This window comes from Seriola lalandi, unplaced genomic scaffold (assembly GCF_002814215.2).
Source record: "Seriola lalandi dorsalis isolate HSWRI2012SDOR001 ecotype SW California unplaced genomic scaffold, Sedor1 jcf7180002054481, whole genome shotgun sequence".
NCBI classification, from domain to species: Eukaryota; Metazoa; Chordata; class Actinopteri; order Carangiformes; family Carangidae; genus Seriola; species Seriola lalandi.
The window spans coordinates 306240-324666 of NW_019525034.1; the positions used below are offsets into that span (position 1 = coordinate 306240).

Here is an 18427-nt window from a genome sequence, read left to right on the forward strand (position 1 = left end):
CAGTACAACAGCACTGGGACTTTTAACTACATGTATCACTCCGCTTCACAGGTGTTATATATTTATTTATTATTTGCCTTTATTCGATAGTAGGACAGGAAATGGGGAGGCAGAGAGAGGGGGAATGACTTGCAGAAAAGGCCGTCCGATGCGGGACTCGAACCGGGGCCGACTGCAGCGAGGACTGTGGCCTCTACACATGGGGCGCCTGCTTAGACTACGCCACACTACGCCCCCACAGGTGTTATATTAACCGTTAATCAGCGTCACATTAACGCACACTGAGGTCGTGATGTTGTTCTGAATATTAGCACGGCTGTGATTGTCAGCCCAACATCACTACTCATGTTATATTGTTTGAATATATACATGGATGTTTTTCTGTGTGACATCACTGTTTTTGAAAAACAAAAAAAAAATTAGTTATAAAGAAAAGAAAGTTTATTAAGGTGAAACTCATGAACGGGTGATTTTAAAGTCTCAGAGACCCCAGAGAAAAAAATTCAAATTCATAATAAATCTAGATCTTTCCTGGACCAGGACTCAGCCCTCCACCAAGTTCAGTATAAACCGGTTCAGTTTTGATTTAATCCTGCTGACAAACATAGGTAACTATAATTAATGTGTTTGTACATAAAAATTAATGAAGTCATGTTATAATTTTCATAGGAGAAAACTTAGTGACGGCTTTAAGGTTATTTAGTTCATTTTAAGATTCCATTTTTCTAAGTAACAGCTTGTAACAGCTCAGACTGATAATAAATAAATTTAAATAAATATGTAAATTAAAGGGAAAATAAAAGCAGATTCTTCATGTTTTCTCTTTATTTTTATTCACACATTAACAAACATTCAAACTGTGCAAATGAATCAATGAGTCAGATGAATCTGTCGACGCTGAGAAACTCACGAGGCCACAGAGGAACAGCTGACTGGACTCTACTGGTTTCTACTGCTCTGGAATCCAGATCTTAATGATATCTCTTTCTGGGTCAGGTTTTTCTCAACTCAGTTTCCCATCACCTCGACATTCAGTGTCTCTGAACTCCTCTGAAGCTGAAGCTGTAGTGTTTTATCCTCCTACAGATCTTTGAACATGTCTGATAAACGTTTGTTTGTTTGTTTGTTTACTCTGAGGTTAGTGACAAAATGTTTCTACCTGCTCACACCAGGTGAATTGTTGACTGAACTCATCTGTTCACACCTATAAAAATAAATATGTAGAACACTCTGGACCAGGCTGCTGATGGGAGGTTCTTCATGTTTCTACTGTTTGCTTGTTTCTATTTTTTTCTCTATTGTTTGTTTCTAACTACTGTTTTTTGTTTGTTTGTTTGCTTCAATTTCCTTCTACTGTTTGTTAATTTCTACTGTTTGCTTGTTTGTTTATTTCTGTTTGTTTCTGTAGATCTGAAGAACAACAGTTTCCACATCAACACCAAAAATCAATATTCAATAACCAACAACTTCCTTCAAACTGACTCTTTTCCTGATCAACACTTTTCACTGGATCCTACTGGTCTGCTCTGGTCTCTACTGGTCTGTTTTCTGCGCTCCTCTGTGGCTGTGGTGATTTCCCAGCATACCAAACAGGTAAGAAACAGGAAGTAAAGCTCGATGCACGGCATCAATAATGAGCAGCAACAACATCCTCGCTGCAGTGGCCATGTTGGCTCTGAGTGATGTCACCATGGTGATGTCATGGCAACACTGATCCATTCACACACACACACACACACACACACACACACACACACACACACACACACACACACACACAGAGTTCTGTAGTCCATCAGCCAAACAGAAGAGGACCTGTCCACTGGTCTGTGTAGAGTTCACTCTGATTGGCTGCTTCCTGTCTGACTCTTCTTCTGTTCTGTCGGCGTCACTCTCAGCTGGACCATCACTGATCCTTCCCATCATCCTTTGCTCTGCTGTGCGTGGACAGGTGAGCTGATCTCAGACCAGCGAGGTCAGGGTTCAGAGGGGTCACAACGTCACGGGTCAGGGAGGTCAGAGGTATCCACAGTAACCTGCCGATCAAACCAATCAATACAGAAATTAATCAGACTGTCAATCAATCAATGAGTAATCAATTATTCCTCAGTTCTCAGTCCTCTACATGTAGTCCTCAGACCTCTACAACTAGTCCCCAGTCCTCTACAACTAGTCCCCTGACCTCTACAACTAGTCCCCTGACCTTTACAACTTGTCCTCAGACCTCTACAACTAGTCCCCTGACCTCTACAACTTATCCTCATACCACTACAACTAGTCCCCTGACCTCTACAACTAGTCCTCAGACCTCTACAACTAGTCCCCTGACCTCTACAACTTATCCTCATACCTCTACAACTAGTCCCCAGACCTCGACAACTATCCCCTGACCTCTACAACTTGTCCTCAGACCTCTACGACAGTCCTCAGAACTCTACAACTTGTCCATAGACCTCTACAACTAGTCCCCAGACCTCTACAACTAGTACTCAGACCTCTACATCTAGTCCTCAGTTCTCTACATCTAGTCCTCAGACCTCTACAACTTGTCCTCAGACCTCTACAGCTAGTCCCCAGTCCTTTACAACTAGTCCCCTGACCTCTACAACTTGTCCTCAGACCTCTACAACAGTCCTCAGAACTCTACAACTTGTCCTCAGACCTCTACAACTAGTCCCCAGTCCTTTACAACTAGTCCCCTGACCTCTACAACTAGTCCCCAGTCCTCTACATCTAGTCCCCTGACCCCTCCAACTTGTCCATAGACCTCTACAACTAGTCCTCAGTTCGCTACAACTAGTCCTCAGTCCCCTACATCTAGTCCCCAGCCCTTTAACAGGAGGTGTTGCACGTCCTCACCTTGATAAATATGGTGTCGTCTTTGATGTAGCTGCCGGTCTCCAGGACGCTCTGAGATACAAACAGAGGACAGCCGGAGGCGATGTTCATCTCTGCTGCAGGACGTCTGAAGCTGCTGCTGTTGGGATCAGGTTTAAAGGCATCACCCAGGTGTTTCCTTGATGGACCCTGGTCCATCAGCATCAGAGTCACCTAACAGAAAGACACAAGCAGACAGAGGGACACTAAGACAGACAGGCTTGTCACCATCACTTTGGCTCTACTACAACAACAATAACAGGATGGAGCCAGAAGATTCAGCAATACAGAATCCTTCACTTCCAAAACACCTCGTTAAAGCCAAGCCAGTAACCATGCAGTAACCAGCCAGGAACCAGCCAGTAACGAGCCAGTAACTGATATGTACCTTCTGTTTGAAGGGCCAGGGCAGCAGGGCATCGTATTCACCCCTCATCACCACAAAGAACAGGGAAAGGTGCGTTCCCTTGCCCATGCCATCTCCGTTCAGGTAGACTCGGGCGCACATCTTGTATCCGAAATATCCGGTGTAAAATGGCTGTGAATACAGCGACAGCGTCTTTGCTGCCACCGCTTCCTGTTTTCGTCTCTTGTAGTCGCGGATCTTCCAGATCAGAGTCCCGTTGTAGCTCGCCGTTTCCAGCACCTGGAAACGCAGGTCCATGTCGGCCAATCGGATCTCATGGACACTTAGCATGTCGTCATGTCGGTTCAGCTGAGTCTCCAGGGGCGCTACAAAGAGGTGGATATTCATTATTGTGTTATTGATTGACTGTGTGTGTGTGTGTGTGTGTGTGTGTGTGTGTGTGGAGACCTCTGCTATTAGTCCCCAGACTTCTGGAGCAAGTCCCAATCTTTCTTAAGCTAGTGCCCAGTCTTCCATAACTAATCCCCTATAACTAGTCCCCAGACCCCTGTGTGTATTCTGACCCAGAGTGTGTGTTGTGGATCCGGTTCCGCTGCGCCCCCCTTGTTCCAGAGCATTCAGCCTTGTCCGTACGTTCTCTAACGTTCCTCTCAGGTCTTCCACTTCGTCTCTGAGCAACCTGAGAGAACGAAGCTCCAGCTCCACCTCCAGGAGCTTCTCTGAGTGAGAGCTCATCAGTTTCTGTAGGAAGACAGAGATGGCTGTAAAGGTTTGGGGGAGAGACCAGGGTCTAACTGAGAGTCTAGTTGATGCTGACGAGACCCCACCCGAGTCTTTGGTCTCATTGGTGTCATTTGTTTAAAGCCCTAGAGAGCATAGAACTGTCCTGTATGTCTAAACACCTTGTCTCAGTCAGAACCTGATTTACATAAAACAAAAACACACTTTGCATCAATCTTAGAACGCTCTCAGACATTGTTCCACTAACTACTTGTTGATTTAATTAACATTATAATTGTTATAATTTACCTTCATCTATTTTATTAAATTCTAACCCACTCTGAACTTCCACAGCAAAATCAAATGTGTGAGATAAATACATTGCCATCACTAGTTGGACTTCAGGGACAGTACCTGCATGGTGGCCAGTTTCTGCTCCATCTGTCGGTTCTTGTCTCTCAGCTCGTCGTTCTGGTTCTCCAGTTCAGACAGACGGCTGCTGAGAGCAGGAAGCACTTTGTACCTCTCCATCAGCTCACCTTTAACGTCCTCCACCTGGAAACACACAAGGATTAGTCAGGTAGCTTTAATATCGACCTGTTTTAGTAACTCAACCTGATTGCTATGGTTACCTTGTTCTCTAACGAGGAGTTCCTGTTGGCCATCAATCTCAGGTGCTCAGCTGCGAATGTGGACTCATGTTGCCTCATTTCTTGGTTCAAACCCTGAAACACAAAGACACACAGCAGGTGTAAACACAGTCTGTACAGCAGCTGGTCACTCAGCTAAAGGTCAGGTCAAAGGTCAACAGGATGATGACATGTTACCTTGAAGGTGCAGCCATACCGGTGGAACTGACAGCTCACCTGAGCTTTGGGACAGTCGTGTTGGTGATTGGACAACTAAAAGACAAAATCAGTCAATCAGTTTTATTAATACTGCTGCAGCCAAACCATGGTCTTGTGACTAGACAGTGGAGGACAAACTGGGTCAGTACCTCACTCCGGGGCAGGGAGGAGAAGGAGCAGTGGTTTGGACAGGACACTGGGAACGTCGGACACACCGTCTCTTTGTGTTTCTGAAAAACAATTCATATCAAACTGTTTCCTGTTCTCAGGTCGACTCTGTTTCTGGGAAAGTGAAGACCTCCAGACTGAAGGTACAGGAGGTCAGCAGGTCCAGGTACCCCCAAAAGTTCACGACTGAGACTGAGCACCTGTCTTTCAACCTCTACGACTAGTCCCCAGACATCTACAACTGGTCCCCAGAACTCTACGACTAGTCCCTAGACCTCTACAACTAGTCCCCAGATATCTACAACAAGTCCCCAGACCTCTACAACTAGTCCTCAGTGCCCTACAACTAGTCCCCAGACCTCTACAACTAGTCCTCAGTGCCCTACAACTATTCCCCAGACCTCTAAAACTGATCCTCAGTCCTCTATATATAATCCTGAGAACTCTGCAACTAGTTCCTAGATCTCTACAACTAGTCCCCAGACCACTACAACTAGTCCTCAGTGCCCTACAACTATTCCCCAGACCTCTAAAACTGATCCTCAGTCCTCTATATATAATCCTGAGAACTCTGCAACTAGTTCCTAGATCTCTACAACTAGTCCCCAGACCACTACAACTAGTCCTCAGTGCCCTACAACTATTCCCCAGACCTCTAAAACTGATCCTCAGTCCTCTATATATAATCCTGAGAACTCTGCAACTAGTTCCTAGACCTCTACAACTAGTCCCCAGACCTCTACAACTATTCACCAGACCTCTAAAACTGATCCTCAGTCCTCTATATCTAATCCTCAGAACTCGGCAACTAGTTCCTAGATCTCTACAACTAGTCCCCAGACCACTACAACTAGTCCTCAGTGCCCTACAACTAGTCCTCAGAGCTCTACAACTAGTCCTCAGTCCTCTACGACTAGTCCTCAGTCCTCTACGACTAGTCATCTGACATCTACGACTAGTTCCCAGACCTCTACTAGTACCCAGTCCTCTACAACTAATCCTCAGACCTCTACAACTAGTCTTAAGAGCTCTACAACTAGTCCTCAGACCTCTACAACTACTCAACAGTCCTCTACAACTAGTCCTCTGACCTCTACGACTAGTCCTCTAAAACCAGTCTCCAGACCTCTACAACTAGTCATCAGACCTATACGACTACTCAACAGTCCTCTACAACTAGTCCTCTGACCTCTACAACTAGTCATCAGACCTCTACAACTAGTTCCCAGACCCTCAGCTAGTCCACTTCCACTGCAGGTTGGTAAGGGTGATGTCAGCAGTGATGTCATAGGCTACCTGCAGTTCAGTCAGAGGCATCTTGGTCATGCAGAACTCGCAGGTGGTCTCTCTGTGTTTACATTTCCAGCTCAGATGGTCGGGAATCTCTTTCCTCATCATTCGCTCTTTACATTTACCCAGTGGACAGGGAACCTCAAAGAATGGACACACGTTCAGGTGGTCCTATAAACAGACAGACAGATAGATAGACAGACAGACAGACAGACAGACAGATGAGAGACAGACAGGTGAGACCTTGGAGTGCATCAATGTTTCTAGATCAGTGGAAATGAATGAGAACTGTTGTGTTTGATGTGTCCACATATGGGATTTATCTACGGCACCCTACAACCAATGAGTATGCAGGATTCTCTGTTGCCATGGTAACAGTGTGTGAACATGTTCTCACAGGTATCTGGTGCAGACTCATCTGCTCCTGACAGCCGTTGGCTTCACTTCGACAGTAAACCTTCAGAGCCATGATCTCCCGATGGCAGCAAACATCTCTAAAGATCTTAAACACAAACCACAGGATAGTCAATAACTGATCCATAATCAATCAATAATTAATGACAACATTATCTGTCTTGTGATTTCCACTTCCAGCCCACCTTGTCTTTGAACAGCGGCTCCATGTCAGCTGGACACACCGGGTTTTGCTGACTGCCGGAGGACAGAGTACATTAAGTTACTGAGTCAACTGGTGACAAACACCTGACATCTGCTGGTCCGAGAAAGAACTGCACCTCCACCTGCTCCACCATCACTGGACTGGATGACACTGCAGCAGGAGCCAGTGTGGTGGAGGAGGAGAGGTGTGTTTGTTATCTCTACCTGTGACTCTCACCTGAGGATGTTGTTGATGCAGCTCTGACAGAAGCGGTGACCACACTCAGTCTGGCGGGGCTGACACAGGACCAGCCTGCACACTTCACAACAGTATTTGGCTTCTGGAGTCTCTACAAAGTGGTCTCTGAATCCTCCGTGAAGGGGCAGGAAACCTGCAGGTACACCTTGAGACAGAGACACGGGTGAGTCGCCTGAGGGAACCCTTCTGTCTCCGTAAACTAATAAGACATTCATTCTGAAACTCTATTTACCTTGTGAGGCAGCGGGGTCGCTGGAAGGCCAGGGATTGGCTGGACGGTGAGAGGACAGGGTGATGGGAGCGGCCACAGAGATGGAAGCGGCCAGGGAGGGCGCCACCTGCTGGAGGGGAATCTGCACCTCCCTTCCATCAGCACTCCTCCCCGCTGACATGACCTTGGGAGGGAGAGGGGGTGGGGGGGTGGGGGTGCAGTAGATAAACAGTTAACTTACAAACTGAGACAAAAAAAGTAAGATTCTCCAGTTTGCACATGCTCAGTAGAGTCCAACGGACGACCATGACATAAGTTTTTACTTCCTGATTCTGCTATCTGATGCTCAGTAAATCATTCAGGGCTTTTATTTTGAAGTTTAGAATGTGTGTGTGTGTGTGTGTGTGTGTGTGTGTGTGTGTGTGTTAAAGATGCAGTCAGTGGAAAAGCCCCTAGCATCCCCACAACTGAGCCCTGACAGGAAGTGATGTGTTTCTGTTTTGTGTGTGTGTGTGTGTGTGTGTGTGTGTGTGTGTGTGTGTGTGTGTGTGTGTGTGAGTGAATTTCTCCTCTCAGTCTTTCACTCTGTCTCCTATCAACATGAGACCTGAACCAGGATCCGAAGTCTGAGGTAACTTCAGGTTTAACTCCTACAGCCCTACGACTGTGGTTCACTTGTAATCGAGGTAAATCACCATGGTAACTGATGCTGAACTCCTCACCTGCTCCGGATCAGATCAAAACCTGTCAACAGCCAAACCACTGACCAATCAGATCCCTGAAAAGACTGAGTCATCATTCCTACAGGATCCTGACAGGGACAAAAGAGTTTACAATAAAGTGTGTGGTTGTGTGTGTGTGTGTGTGTGTGTGTGTGTGGAAAAACCCTGTAAATTCTCTGAACTTTGTCTCTTGTTTTTCAGTCAGAGTGAAACCTCGTTTGCTTTCACTTCAGCTTTAACTCTTTTAACACTTGACTCAGTCAGGTGACAGATCACCTGTTCAGGTGCTAAACAGAGAACCTTCATGTTCTGAGTCTCTGCTCTTTCACTGAAAACTTGTCAGTACAGAGAGAGAGTTAGCATTAGCACAAGTGCTAACACAGTGTCAGCCACTGCCAGTTACAAGCTAACAAAGATGCTAACTATGCATTTTGATACATTGCTAGTCTCTGATTCTGGACTCAACAGACTCCTCATCTGAGTCTGGGTCTGAGTCCGGGTCCTCGATGAAGACCAGAACCAGATGAAGACCAGACCAGTGCACATTACAAATCTCCCAGAGTCCTGTTCTCTCACTCTCCTGACCTCTGACCTTTACCCTTTGTCGTTTTGTACCTGGAGTCTGGTGGACCACTTTGGACACATCTGGGACTGACACATCTGTCCTCTTCCTCTTCAACCACCACCAGGTCTGATGGTTCACCAGCAGCTGGTTTTCAGTCTGGAACCTGGAAGCCTACAGGATCTCAGACCTGTTGTCCTGTCAGCACCTGGGGACTTCTGATCCAGACTCATCACAGATATTCCTGTTCGCTGTCCCAGCATCTGACACCCTGCTGGACCGTCTCAGCGGCCTGCACCTCGAGTCCTCCTGCTGCGGTAGACCCCTGCCTCCATGGATCTGTTCCTGGGGCCTGTTGGGACTATGATCAGAGCCTCTGTACTGTACTATCACAGCTGGGGACTGAGCTGGGAGCAGAGAGCAGCATGGAGGTCCTGAGCTGACCCCCTAGGACAGCAGTACCCCAGAGACAGACCACCTGAAGAATCCCAAAAACTCTGTGACGCCAAAGATGGCATTTGTATACATCTCGCCCCTCCCCCACATCAAACCTGACGCAAGTGAAACCATGTGCCTGTGTAGTCCAGAGATCAGACCACAGAAACCTCCCAGAACCAATCAACATCACAAAGGGTTAGTCTCAGGTATGAGGAGCTGGAAAGGACCAGCACCAGCACCAGGACCTGATCCACTCCCACTGGCTGAAGAAGCTAACAGCGCTACCCAATCACCGCGAGCTGCTAACAACAGGAGTTCACCTGGACACAGGACAGGACCAGCCTGAGCAAAAAGGACCCCACAAAGGGGGCGGGTACCCTGCCTCTACAACATGGATGCTCCTCTCAGCTGAGCAGCACCATGAGTCAACGCAGAGGGTCAAAGACCAGCTGCTGGTCCATAGACCAGTGAAGCAGGACTCTAAGACTCTGAGTCCCAACTGGACCAACTACAAAACCAAGATAGCCTGAGACTCACTGTATGAGTCTTGAGACCACAGTGTTGGTGCTACCAGGGAAGTAATTACCTTATACATTTATATATATATATTATTGATAATCATAATATTATTGATGATTGCTGCTCAGATATTTTTCACATTAAACTGGACCAAACATCTGGAGACATCTCTGAAACTGTGAAATACAACAAACATTTTCATTAATCAATAATCATTGTTGATTGATTGATAAATAAGGGAAATAACTGATCACTGATCTCAGGACTTTAGAATCAGTCTCTTTCTAATCATAGTTTTTGATATAAAATCAACTGATCAGCCGATCTGTGAACAGTCCTGTCAACCTGAAAACAGCTATTAACTATTAAATCGATTGTGATAGAATATCAGATCAGATCAGAGGCTCTTTCTCTATTGTTGATTGATTGCTTGATTATCAGAATAGTTGCCAGTTACTGACTGAGTCATTGATTAATCGTTCTCTTTGATGGAGATGAACAGGAGTGTGAGATGCTTTCAGGCTGATCTGGTTTAAATTTCACTTTCTGCTCTGAGTTTGATTGATCAGGTCTGACAGCAGTTTCTGAATAAACTGCTTTATTTTATCCTTTACTCCCCAGGTCCTCTCCCTCCCTGTCTCTGTCCCTCTGTCTGTCTTTATTGACATGAACAAACGGATGTTATTGCCACAGCAGTTTACAGAATGTTAAAATACATTAATTATTAAATGTGTCACAAACTGGCTTTAGATAAGAAAGTCTGTGTCTCTCTCTGCCTGTCTCTCTGTCTCTAAACCTAACTTTCTCTCTGTCTGTCTCTCTCTCTCTCCCTACCTCTGGTTGTCTCTCAGTCTCTGTGTCTCCGAGTCAGTCTACTCAGGTCTGATGTAAACACTGACTGATGCTAACTGTTAGCTTCTTTAGCTCCGCGTTTCCCTGGCTGGATTTACAAACCACTAACACACAGCTAACGTGTTCTCCCGGGTTCTACTGATGTTCTACTGACTGTGGACTTACATGAATCTCCTCCGCAGGCCAAAGCTCAGCTCGGCAGCTCCTTGGCTCGGTGGACTCTCTCCCGGATTCAAACCGTCAACCCGCCGCTGCCGCTGCCTCGGAGCCTCCAGGCCTCAGGCGAACTCCTCATGGTCCGGGTTTAGCTTCGGGGTTCTGGTTCAGGGTTCTCTGGGTCCTGTGCGTCCTCTGTCTGTGTGTGTGTGAGAGAAGTCACTGGGATCCAGTTCAGAGATCCAGCGGGGAGGACTGGGCTGATCACACTGGAAACCCCCTCCGCAGCTTCCGCCCAGGAAATCCCCCAGCTGCCCGGGGACGGAACCGGACCATCAGGGGGCGCTGTTTGTCTCAGACTGCAGGGACAGAACAAGACCACCAGGGGAGCGCTGTTTGTCTCAGACTGCAGGGACAGAACAAGACCACCAGGGGGCGCCGTTTGTCTCAGACTTCAGGGACAGAACAAGACCACCAGGGGGCGCCGTTTGTCTCAGACTTCAGGGACAGAACAAGACCACCAGGGGCGCTGTTTGTCTCAGACTGCAGGGACAGAACAAGACCACCAGGGGCGCTGTTTGAGTCAGACTACAAGAACAGAAGCAGCTGGTCCCACTGTCTAGCTCCGGTGATACAGGGTTTATCAGCTGTAATTAACGGCTTCATTAATGGTTAATAGATTTACTGATGTTTGATTGATCAGTTATTATCCATTAATAAGAACATTCTGGGGGGTTGCCAAGTTATGGCGTTACAATACAATGAATCATGTGCCTCACTGAGGAGGTTCTTCAGTTTCAGACTGATCAGGTTTACAGTCTGAACTGAACCGGACTGTACTCAGTGTTTCACTGTGTCACGTTTATATATATATATATATATATATATATATACACATATATACACATATACTTTTATACATATATACACATATATATATATAGTTCATTATTTCTATTTAATTATTATTCCACCAGCTCAACTTTCTCTATTTGTATTTTTCTTATTTCAACATTTCAATCCTGTTTGTTTTTATGGTTAAAGGATGATTCATCCTCCATGTGTTATAAAGTTAGTTAAAAAAAAAACTTGTTGAATTCTCTTTCCCATATTTGACCTCATGATGTTTTCCATGGAGGTCAAGGAGAAGAGGTTAAAGAGGAGATTGTTTTGACTTTTCGAATGCAGCCTTTGTGTCTGTGTTTGTGTTCTAAACTAATAAAGTAATAAAGAGTAGACACACTCATTTTTCATGAACTTTGGTTTTATTGTCACTCCTCTAAATATCCTAAAATCCATAAAACAGGATGACGATACCTGAGTGACATCATCCAACATGGCTGCTTGAGTTCAACACCTCCACCCCCCAAAACACACCTCCACACACACACACACACACACACACACACACACACACACACACACACAAACAAACAAAACAGAAACAGCAGATTTAAAACAGAAAATATGAAAAAAAGACAAACTAGGCCCCTCCCACTTTGATTGACAGGTAATGTCTGATTTCTGATTGGTCCAGAGAGAGTAGTAATGACAGGTGACAATTAATGATACAAACCTCAAACCTGGTCAATCGACTCATGAATAAAAGTTCAACACACTCTAAGTGATAAACTGAGAAAATACAACAAAATAAAATAAAATGAAGACATCATAAAACTAGAGGGGCGGGCCAGAGCGTCTCAGGAGGCCAGAGGCTTCTGGGAGTCCAGCGGAGAGGACGAGTCCTGCAGGACAGAGTAGAAACAAAGTAGAGTTCCACATAACTACAGAAGAAACAGTTCAGTTACAGTAGAGTTCAGTAGAAACATTAAAAGCTAGGTACATGTAGCGTCAGCATTAGAACAGTAAATTAACCTGAGGCAGACAGGGAGGATTCTGGGATTTGTAGTACACATAACTAACTCCTCACCTCCTTTGTTTCCTTGGCAGTAACCTCCTCCTCCTCAGCAGGACAAACTTCCATCTTGTCCTCCATCTTGTCCTCCTCTACTCCCCTGTCTCCCACGTCTCCTCCCTCCATGCCGTGTTCGGCCTCCCACTCCTGAAGAACCTCGTCCAGGTTGAACCTCCGTCTGTAATTCACCAGGAAGTTCTTCACCTGAACCACCGACTTGTTACCAATCACATCTGAGATTGCCTGGAAGTCCCGCCCATACTTCCTGATGGCTGCATGGGATTGAATGTGAGAAAGAGTCACCGACCAATCACACTGAGTTTAATACAAGAGTCCCTGCTGACATCAGACTGTCTGACTCTGCTGAGACTTCAAATCCAGACTGAACTTCAGTCACTTCACTTCTTCTACAGTTAAACAGTCAGTAAAAGTGAAGAGTCAGTAAACAAATAACAGTAAACAGTCATTAAAACAGTGAACAGTCAGTAAAGAATAAACAGTAAACAGTCAGTAAACAGATGACAGGCACTCTTTGTACCTGGTCTCAAGTAGTTCAGGTGTGTCAGATCACCTTGTCACAAATAGTTCAGGTGTGTCAGTTCATCTGGTCACAGGTAATTCAGGTGTTACCTTGTACAGCGAGCAGCTGCTCCTCTGTGGTCCAACGAGTGTTAAACTTCTGATTCACCTGCAACAAAAAACAAACACGTGAACATGAAGATCAACAGCTACAGCAACAAACAAAAACTGACAACGTTGATAGTCAACCAGCATGTTGCTGTTGCCATGGTTACCTCAGGTTGCTTGAACTCCTCAACTCCTGAGCTGAGCTTCTCCTTCAGAGCGCTGTTCGTCTGTTTGATGGTCTGAATCTGAAACACACCAAGAGACAGGTGAGAGAAAGGTGAGGAAAGAGGGACAGGGGACAGACAGACAGACAGATAGACTGACTGTCAGACAGGTTAGCAGACAGATAGACAGACCTGTCTCTTGATGGAGACCAGCTGACAGTCCAGGTGTCTGATGAGTCCCTGAGCAGATGAAGACGAGAGAGAGACGACGTCCTGCTGATTCAAAAACATTCCTCTAGGAGGACGTTTCTTCATCCGCTGAGACGCCTTACCACCTGTCTAAGAGACAGATAGGTACAGAGAGAGACAGATTACTATGACCTGATTGAGACAGACAGGTACAGGGAAAGAGAGACGGGTTATTACAGAGAGCTGAGGTGAAGCACGTATTCAGGTGATTTACCTTCAGTCCGGCTGCTGGTTTCACCTCTGACCTCTCTGATCCAGAACTCACCTGAAACCAGTTTCAAAAACCAGTCAGTCAACAGTAAACAGTCAGTGAACAGTGAACAGTGAACCAGTGAAAAGTCTTTCACCTCCTTCTTGTCGTCTTTACTTTGGTCGAACTCCGAGTCACTCGGAGGATTTCTGTTTCCGTCTTCAACTTCATCGTCGCTGAAACACAAACAGTTCATAGTTTAATCCAATCACATCGCAGAATTCACTTGTACACACCTGTGCTGTCGAGTCCAGGATACTAGTACCTGAAGTGTGTCCTGCTGTGTTACCGATAGTGTTACCTATAATGTAAGCTGCAGTGTTACCTATAATGTTACCTGTAGTGTTACCTGTACTGTTACCTGTGCAGGTAGCAACTCACCTGTCATCTCGCTCTCTCTTGTGTTTCCGGGTCTGTCGGTCCATCAGACTGGTTTTACTGCGACTTTTCTTCCAGGAATAATAAAACCGAACCAGACTGGCCATCGACTTATCAGGTAACTACACAGAGAATATAAACCATGATTCTACAGCAGGATAAAACTACTGGTAACAGTGGTCAAACTGGTTATACTGGTGAGGTACCATCTGCTGGATGCGGTGGAAGCTCTTGCCGTGAAAGCTGAAGGCCTGTTCGAACAGCACTCTGTCCTCCACTGTCCACTCATCAGGAAACGGGGTGAAGTTCGGCAGATCAGCCAGAGACTTCTCGATGTTGTGTTTGTGCCAGAAGAGCATCCCCAGAGCCTGAAAGCCAGGTTATACTGGTTTATACTGGTTTACTGAACAGTGCCCTACTATTGGTGTGAAGGTTACAGCAGAGTTTGAGTAGAAAACTTTACCTGCTCCATGTTGTAGCCGTGTTTCTCTTTGGCGATGGCAATGTACTCGTCCACTGAAACACAGACATCCGATATTAAACTTCACACTCAGGTTTTTTTCAGACACTTGTTGAGTTTGGACTGAGAGTGGTTCTTACACTGAGTCTGGTTCAGACAGCTGCTAGGGATCCAAACCAACATCCCCAGGTTTTCTCTGAGCTGAGCTGCCTGGGCCACTTCTGATAACACACAGAAACACACTATTCTCAGATAGACAAGAACCAGGACCAGTTCTTCTTCAGTGCTGACTCCAGAATAAAATCTGGTAAAAACAGACTCAGCTGGACCATAAAGTCTCACACAGAGCCAGAAACTATAGAAAAGCGCTGTCTGAAAAATTGAAACATGTACAGAACCACCAAGGTTCACCACAGAATCGGAATCAGTACGACATATGTTCTATAAACCTGGAACCATTATGAGAGCACCCGAGCCAGTATCATGCAGTGCAGTGTTTGCGTTGTTCGAGGCTACCACTACCGAGCTATGTTTAGTCTCTTACCCGGGTCAAAATCCGGAACCACGGCCTGATATTGCGATCCGACCCGCATCCCTCCTCCACCTGCACACACAGCACACAGCAGTACTCAGCAGCAGTACTCCGGAGTACACAAAGTACACAGTAGGACTACAGTGACCGAGGCTACCCACCATGCTCCTCGTCGCTGCTGGATCCTGAACTTCCTTCTTCCCAGCAGCTGTTGGTGCTGGTTCCATTACCGGACAGATTCTTTGCGCCGGGGTTCGCCGCTGCTCCGGGGCCGCTGCTGCCGCCGCCCGCCGGGGCTCTACCTCTCCTCTTTCCCGGAGCCTCCGGGTTTCTTTCCAGCATCGCCGGCATGAGGAGCACAGAGGCAGCCCGGGCTCAGTGCTAGCTGCTAACTCAGGCTAGCAGTTAGCTTGTTAGCTTAGCTGCCCTGCTAACTGAACCGAACCGGCTTACCAGCCTCGTTGAGCTAAGAGTCCGATCCGGACCGCAGTTGGGGGGTATGGTGGGTAGGGGTTCGGTCGGTGTGAAACAGAGACTCGGATGCGGGAATGTTCAGTGTGATGAAGCTGACAGAAGCTAAAGCTCCTCCGGCAGACAGATGCTAACTGTTAACCCGAGACCAAGACTTCACACCGAGGCAAAAAAGTTCCGGAACACGCAGCCGGAACCAGAAGAGACCAGATAAAACCAGACCGAGACCGAGCACAGACCCCGACACGACCACCGCTACCGATACAGAGTCAATACAACTGACACAACTGAGATCAAACCCTCTGAGGCTGATCGATCGATCAGAGCAGAGCAGTGCAGTGCAGTGCGTGCGTGTGCGTGTGCGTGTGTGTGTGTGTGTGTCACATTAAGACATCATTAGACTGTTCACATATTAAACAGCTGATAGTACTACACATTAATCCTAGTTTATATGAATCAAGTTTGATCATCGAGTCTGCCTCTCTCCCAAACTCCAGAAATATATACTTTCATGATGAAGTGAAGTCACCCAGAAAATCAGTTAATCAAAAATTAATCAGATTAATAATAATATGATTAATAATAATTAATTTAATATTAATTAAGAATTAATCTAATAATAATAATAATAATAATAGACCCCCCCCCTTTAGTTAATGTTAGGCTAAGTAATAATAATGAGTTTAATAACAATAATGGCAGCTGTGGGTTGAGCAGGTTCAGGGGCAGTAGGTGGTCTGCAGTCACAGATCCAGACTGTCCAGGTCCAGAGGTCCAGAGACCTGCAGGAAGAAGACTCAGACATCTAAGTGTTATATTAATGCCGACACAGCTGCTTTCTTTAATGACATTAAATCAATTAATTTATTGATTACATTTATTGTGTGGCTGTGTCTCAGCAGGTAGATCTGTCATCCACCAATCACAGGGTTGATGGTTCAATTCCCAAACAGCTCCTAATTGTCAGACGGATAAAAAGTAAAACTCTGTGATAAAACACCTGTATAAAGTCATTTATGTCTAAAGGCAGAGTTTCTGTCACTTTACTACATTTACTTTGAGCATCATCACGGGGGGAGTAGATTAACACTTTTATTTTTTACTACACTTTCTTACATTATCTCACTATAGGTCATATTACATTAATGATAATAATAATAATGATGATAATAATAATTATCATTATTATTTAACCATTATTTAATTTATAATTTATTAGCAGTTGTGTTTATTTGTCACTGCTGCTGATGTGAAGGTGATGATGATGATGTTGATGACGAAGTGCAAAATTTCAGAGCTAGTAGAGGCTGAGGTGAAGAAATAAGTTTGTCCTGTGTGATGTCATCATGTACCATCAGTCCAGTCTGATGTCATCATGTTCATATCCCTGAGCTTTCTGGTTTGCATTTCATTTCAATTACTTTTGTTTATTATTTTATTAGTAGTTTTGTTTAACTGTCACTGCTGCTGATGGTGAAGGTGAAGGTGATGATGATGATGATGATGATGATGGTGATGATGATGATGATGATGATGAAGGTGATGATGATGATGATGATGAAGATGAAGGCGATGATGATGATGGTGATGATGAAGATGAAGGTGATGATAATGGTGATGATGGAGATGAAGGTGATGATGATGATGATGAAGGTAATGATGATGATGATGAAGATGAAGGCGATGATGATGGTGATGATGAAGGTGATGACGGTGATGATGAAGATGAAGGTGATAATGATGGTGATGATGATGATGACGATGAAGGTGACGGTGATGATGAAGATGAAGGTGATGATGATGATGATGGAGATGAAGGTGATGATGATAGTAGTAGTTACACTGAATGAACAGCAGGGGGAGCTCCTCATCATGTTTTATTCTGTAGATCTGACTGTAGATCAGCTGATTTATTTTCATCTGCCTGATGATGATGATGATGATGAAGGTAATGATAATGATGAAAGTGACGATGATGATGAAGATGATGGTGATGATGGTGATGATGATGAAGATGAAGGTAATGATGATGATGGAGATGATGATGATGACGATGAAGGTGATGATGATGATGATGGAGATGAAGGTGATGATGATAGTAGTAGTTACACTGAATGAACAGCAGGGGGAGCTCCTCATCATGTTTTATTCTGTAGATCTGACTGTAGATCAGCTGATTTATCTTCATCTGCCTGATGATGATGATAATGATGATGATGATGATTGAGTAACATCCCTGTGTCTGTTTTAAATGAAATCATTACATTGGTCTTGAGTCATCAATTCTTCAGCTGCATTTTACTTAAACTATTGATTCTTATTGATTGAGCTGCTGATTTATCACCTGATTTATCCAATAACAAAAATCGAAACTCTAATTATTCAAATAATTTAAAGGAGAAAGCCTAATCTGGAACCATAAAATATTCATCGTCATCACCACCACCATCATCATCATCATCATCATAATTGTCATAATCATCATGAATACAATCATCATCATCAATGTAATCATAATCAATACAGTCATAACCATCATCACCATCAATATAATCATCATCACCATCATAATTACCATCATCATCAGTACAATGATCAGCACCACCATCATCATCATCATCAGCACCACCACCACCATCATCATCATCATCATCATCAGCACCACCACCATCACCATCATCATCATCATCAGCACCACCACTACCACCACCACCACCACCACCACCATCATAATCAGCACCACCACCACCACCATCATCATCATCATCACCACCACCATCACCATCATCATCAGC

The 18427-nt window shown here is 45.1% G+C and overlaps 2 protein-coding genes across 2 annotated transcripts; both read right to left on the reverse strand.

The window, feature by feature from the left end:
* Nucleotides 1-807: 807 nt before the first annotated feature.
* On the reverse strand, nucleotides 808-10904 carry traf3 (TNF receptor-associated factor 3). Its single transcript, XM_023412485.2, has 14 exons — nucleotides 10596-10904; nucleotides 7359-7521; nucleotides 7106-7271; nucleotides 6870-6921; nucleotides 6668-6772; nucleotides 6277-6441; nucleotides 4962-5042; nucleotides 4792-4866; nucleotides 4597-4689; nucleotides 4379-4519; nucleotides 3808-3985; nucleotides 3266-3609; nucleotides 2860-3051; nucleotides 808-2036 (listed from the first exon to the last, which is right to left on the reverse strand). The coding sequence occupies exons 2-14, from the start codon at nucleotides 7516-7518 to the stop codon at nucleotides 2001-2003; spliced, it is 1788 nt and encodes a 595-aa protein (XP_023268253.1). The 5' UTR covers nucleotides 7519-7521; nucleotides 10596-10904; the 3' UTR covers nucleotides 808-2000.
* A 928-nt stretch (nucleotides 10905-11832) lies between these two features.
* Nucleotides 11833-15991, reverse strand: rcor1 (REST corepressor 1). Its single transcript, XM_023412471.2, has 13 exons — nucleotides 15323-15991; nucleotides 15174-15233; nucleotides 14770-14850; nucleotides 14633-14685; nucleotides 14376-14537; nucleotides 14173-14291; nucleotides 13889-13967; nucleotides 13756-13806; nucleotides 13485-13631; nucleotides 13296-13373; nucleotides 13132-13189; nucleotides 12517-12773; nucleotides 11833-12331 (listed from the first exon to the last, which is right to left on the reverse strand). The coding sequence occupies exons 1-13, from the start codon at nucleotides 15510-15512 to the stop codon at nucleotides 12287-12289; spliced, it is 1380 nt and encodes a 459-aa protein (XP_023268239.1). The 5' UTR covers nucleotides 15513-15991; the 3' UTR covers nucleotides 11833-12286.
* Nucleotides 15992-18427: the final 2436 nt, after the last annotated feature.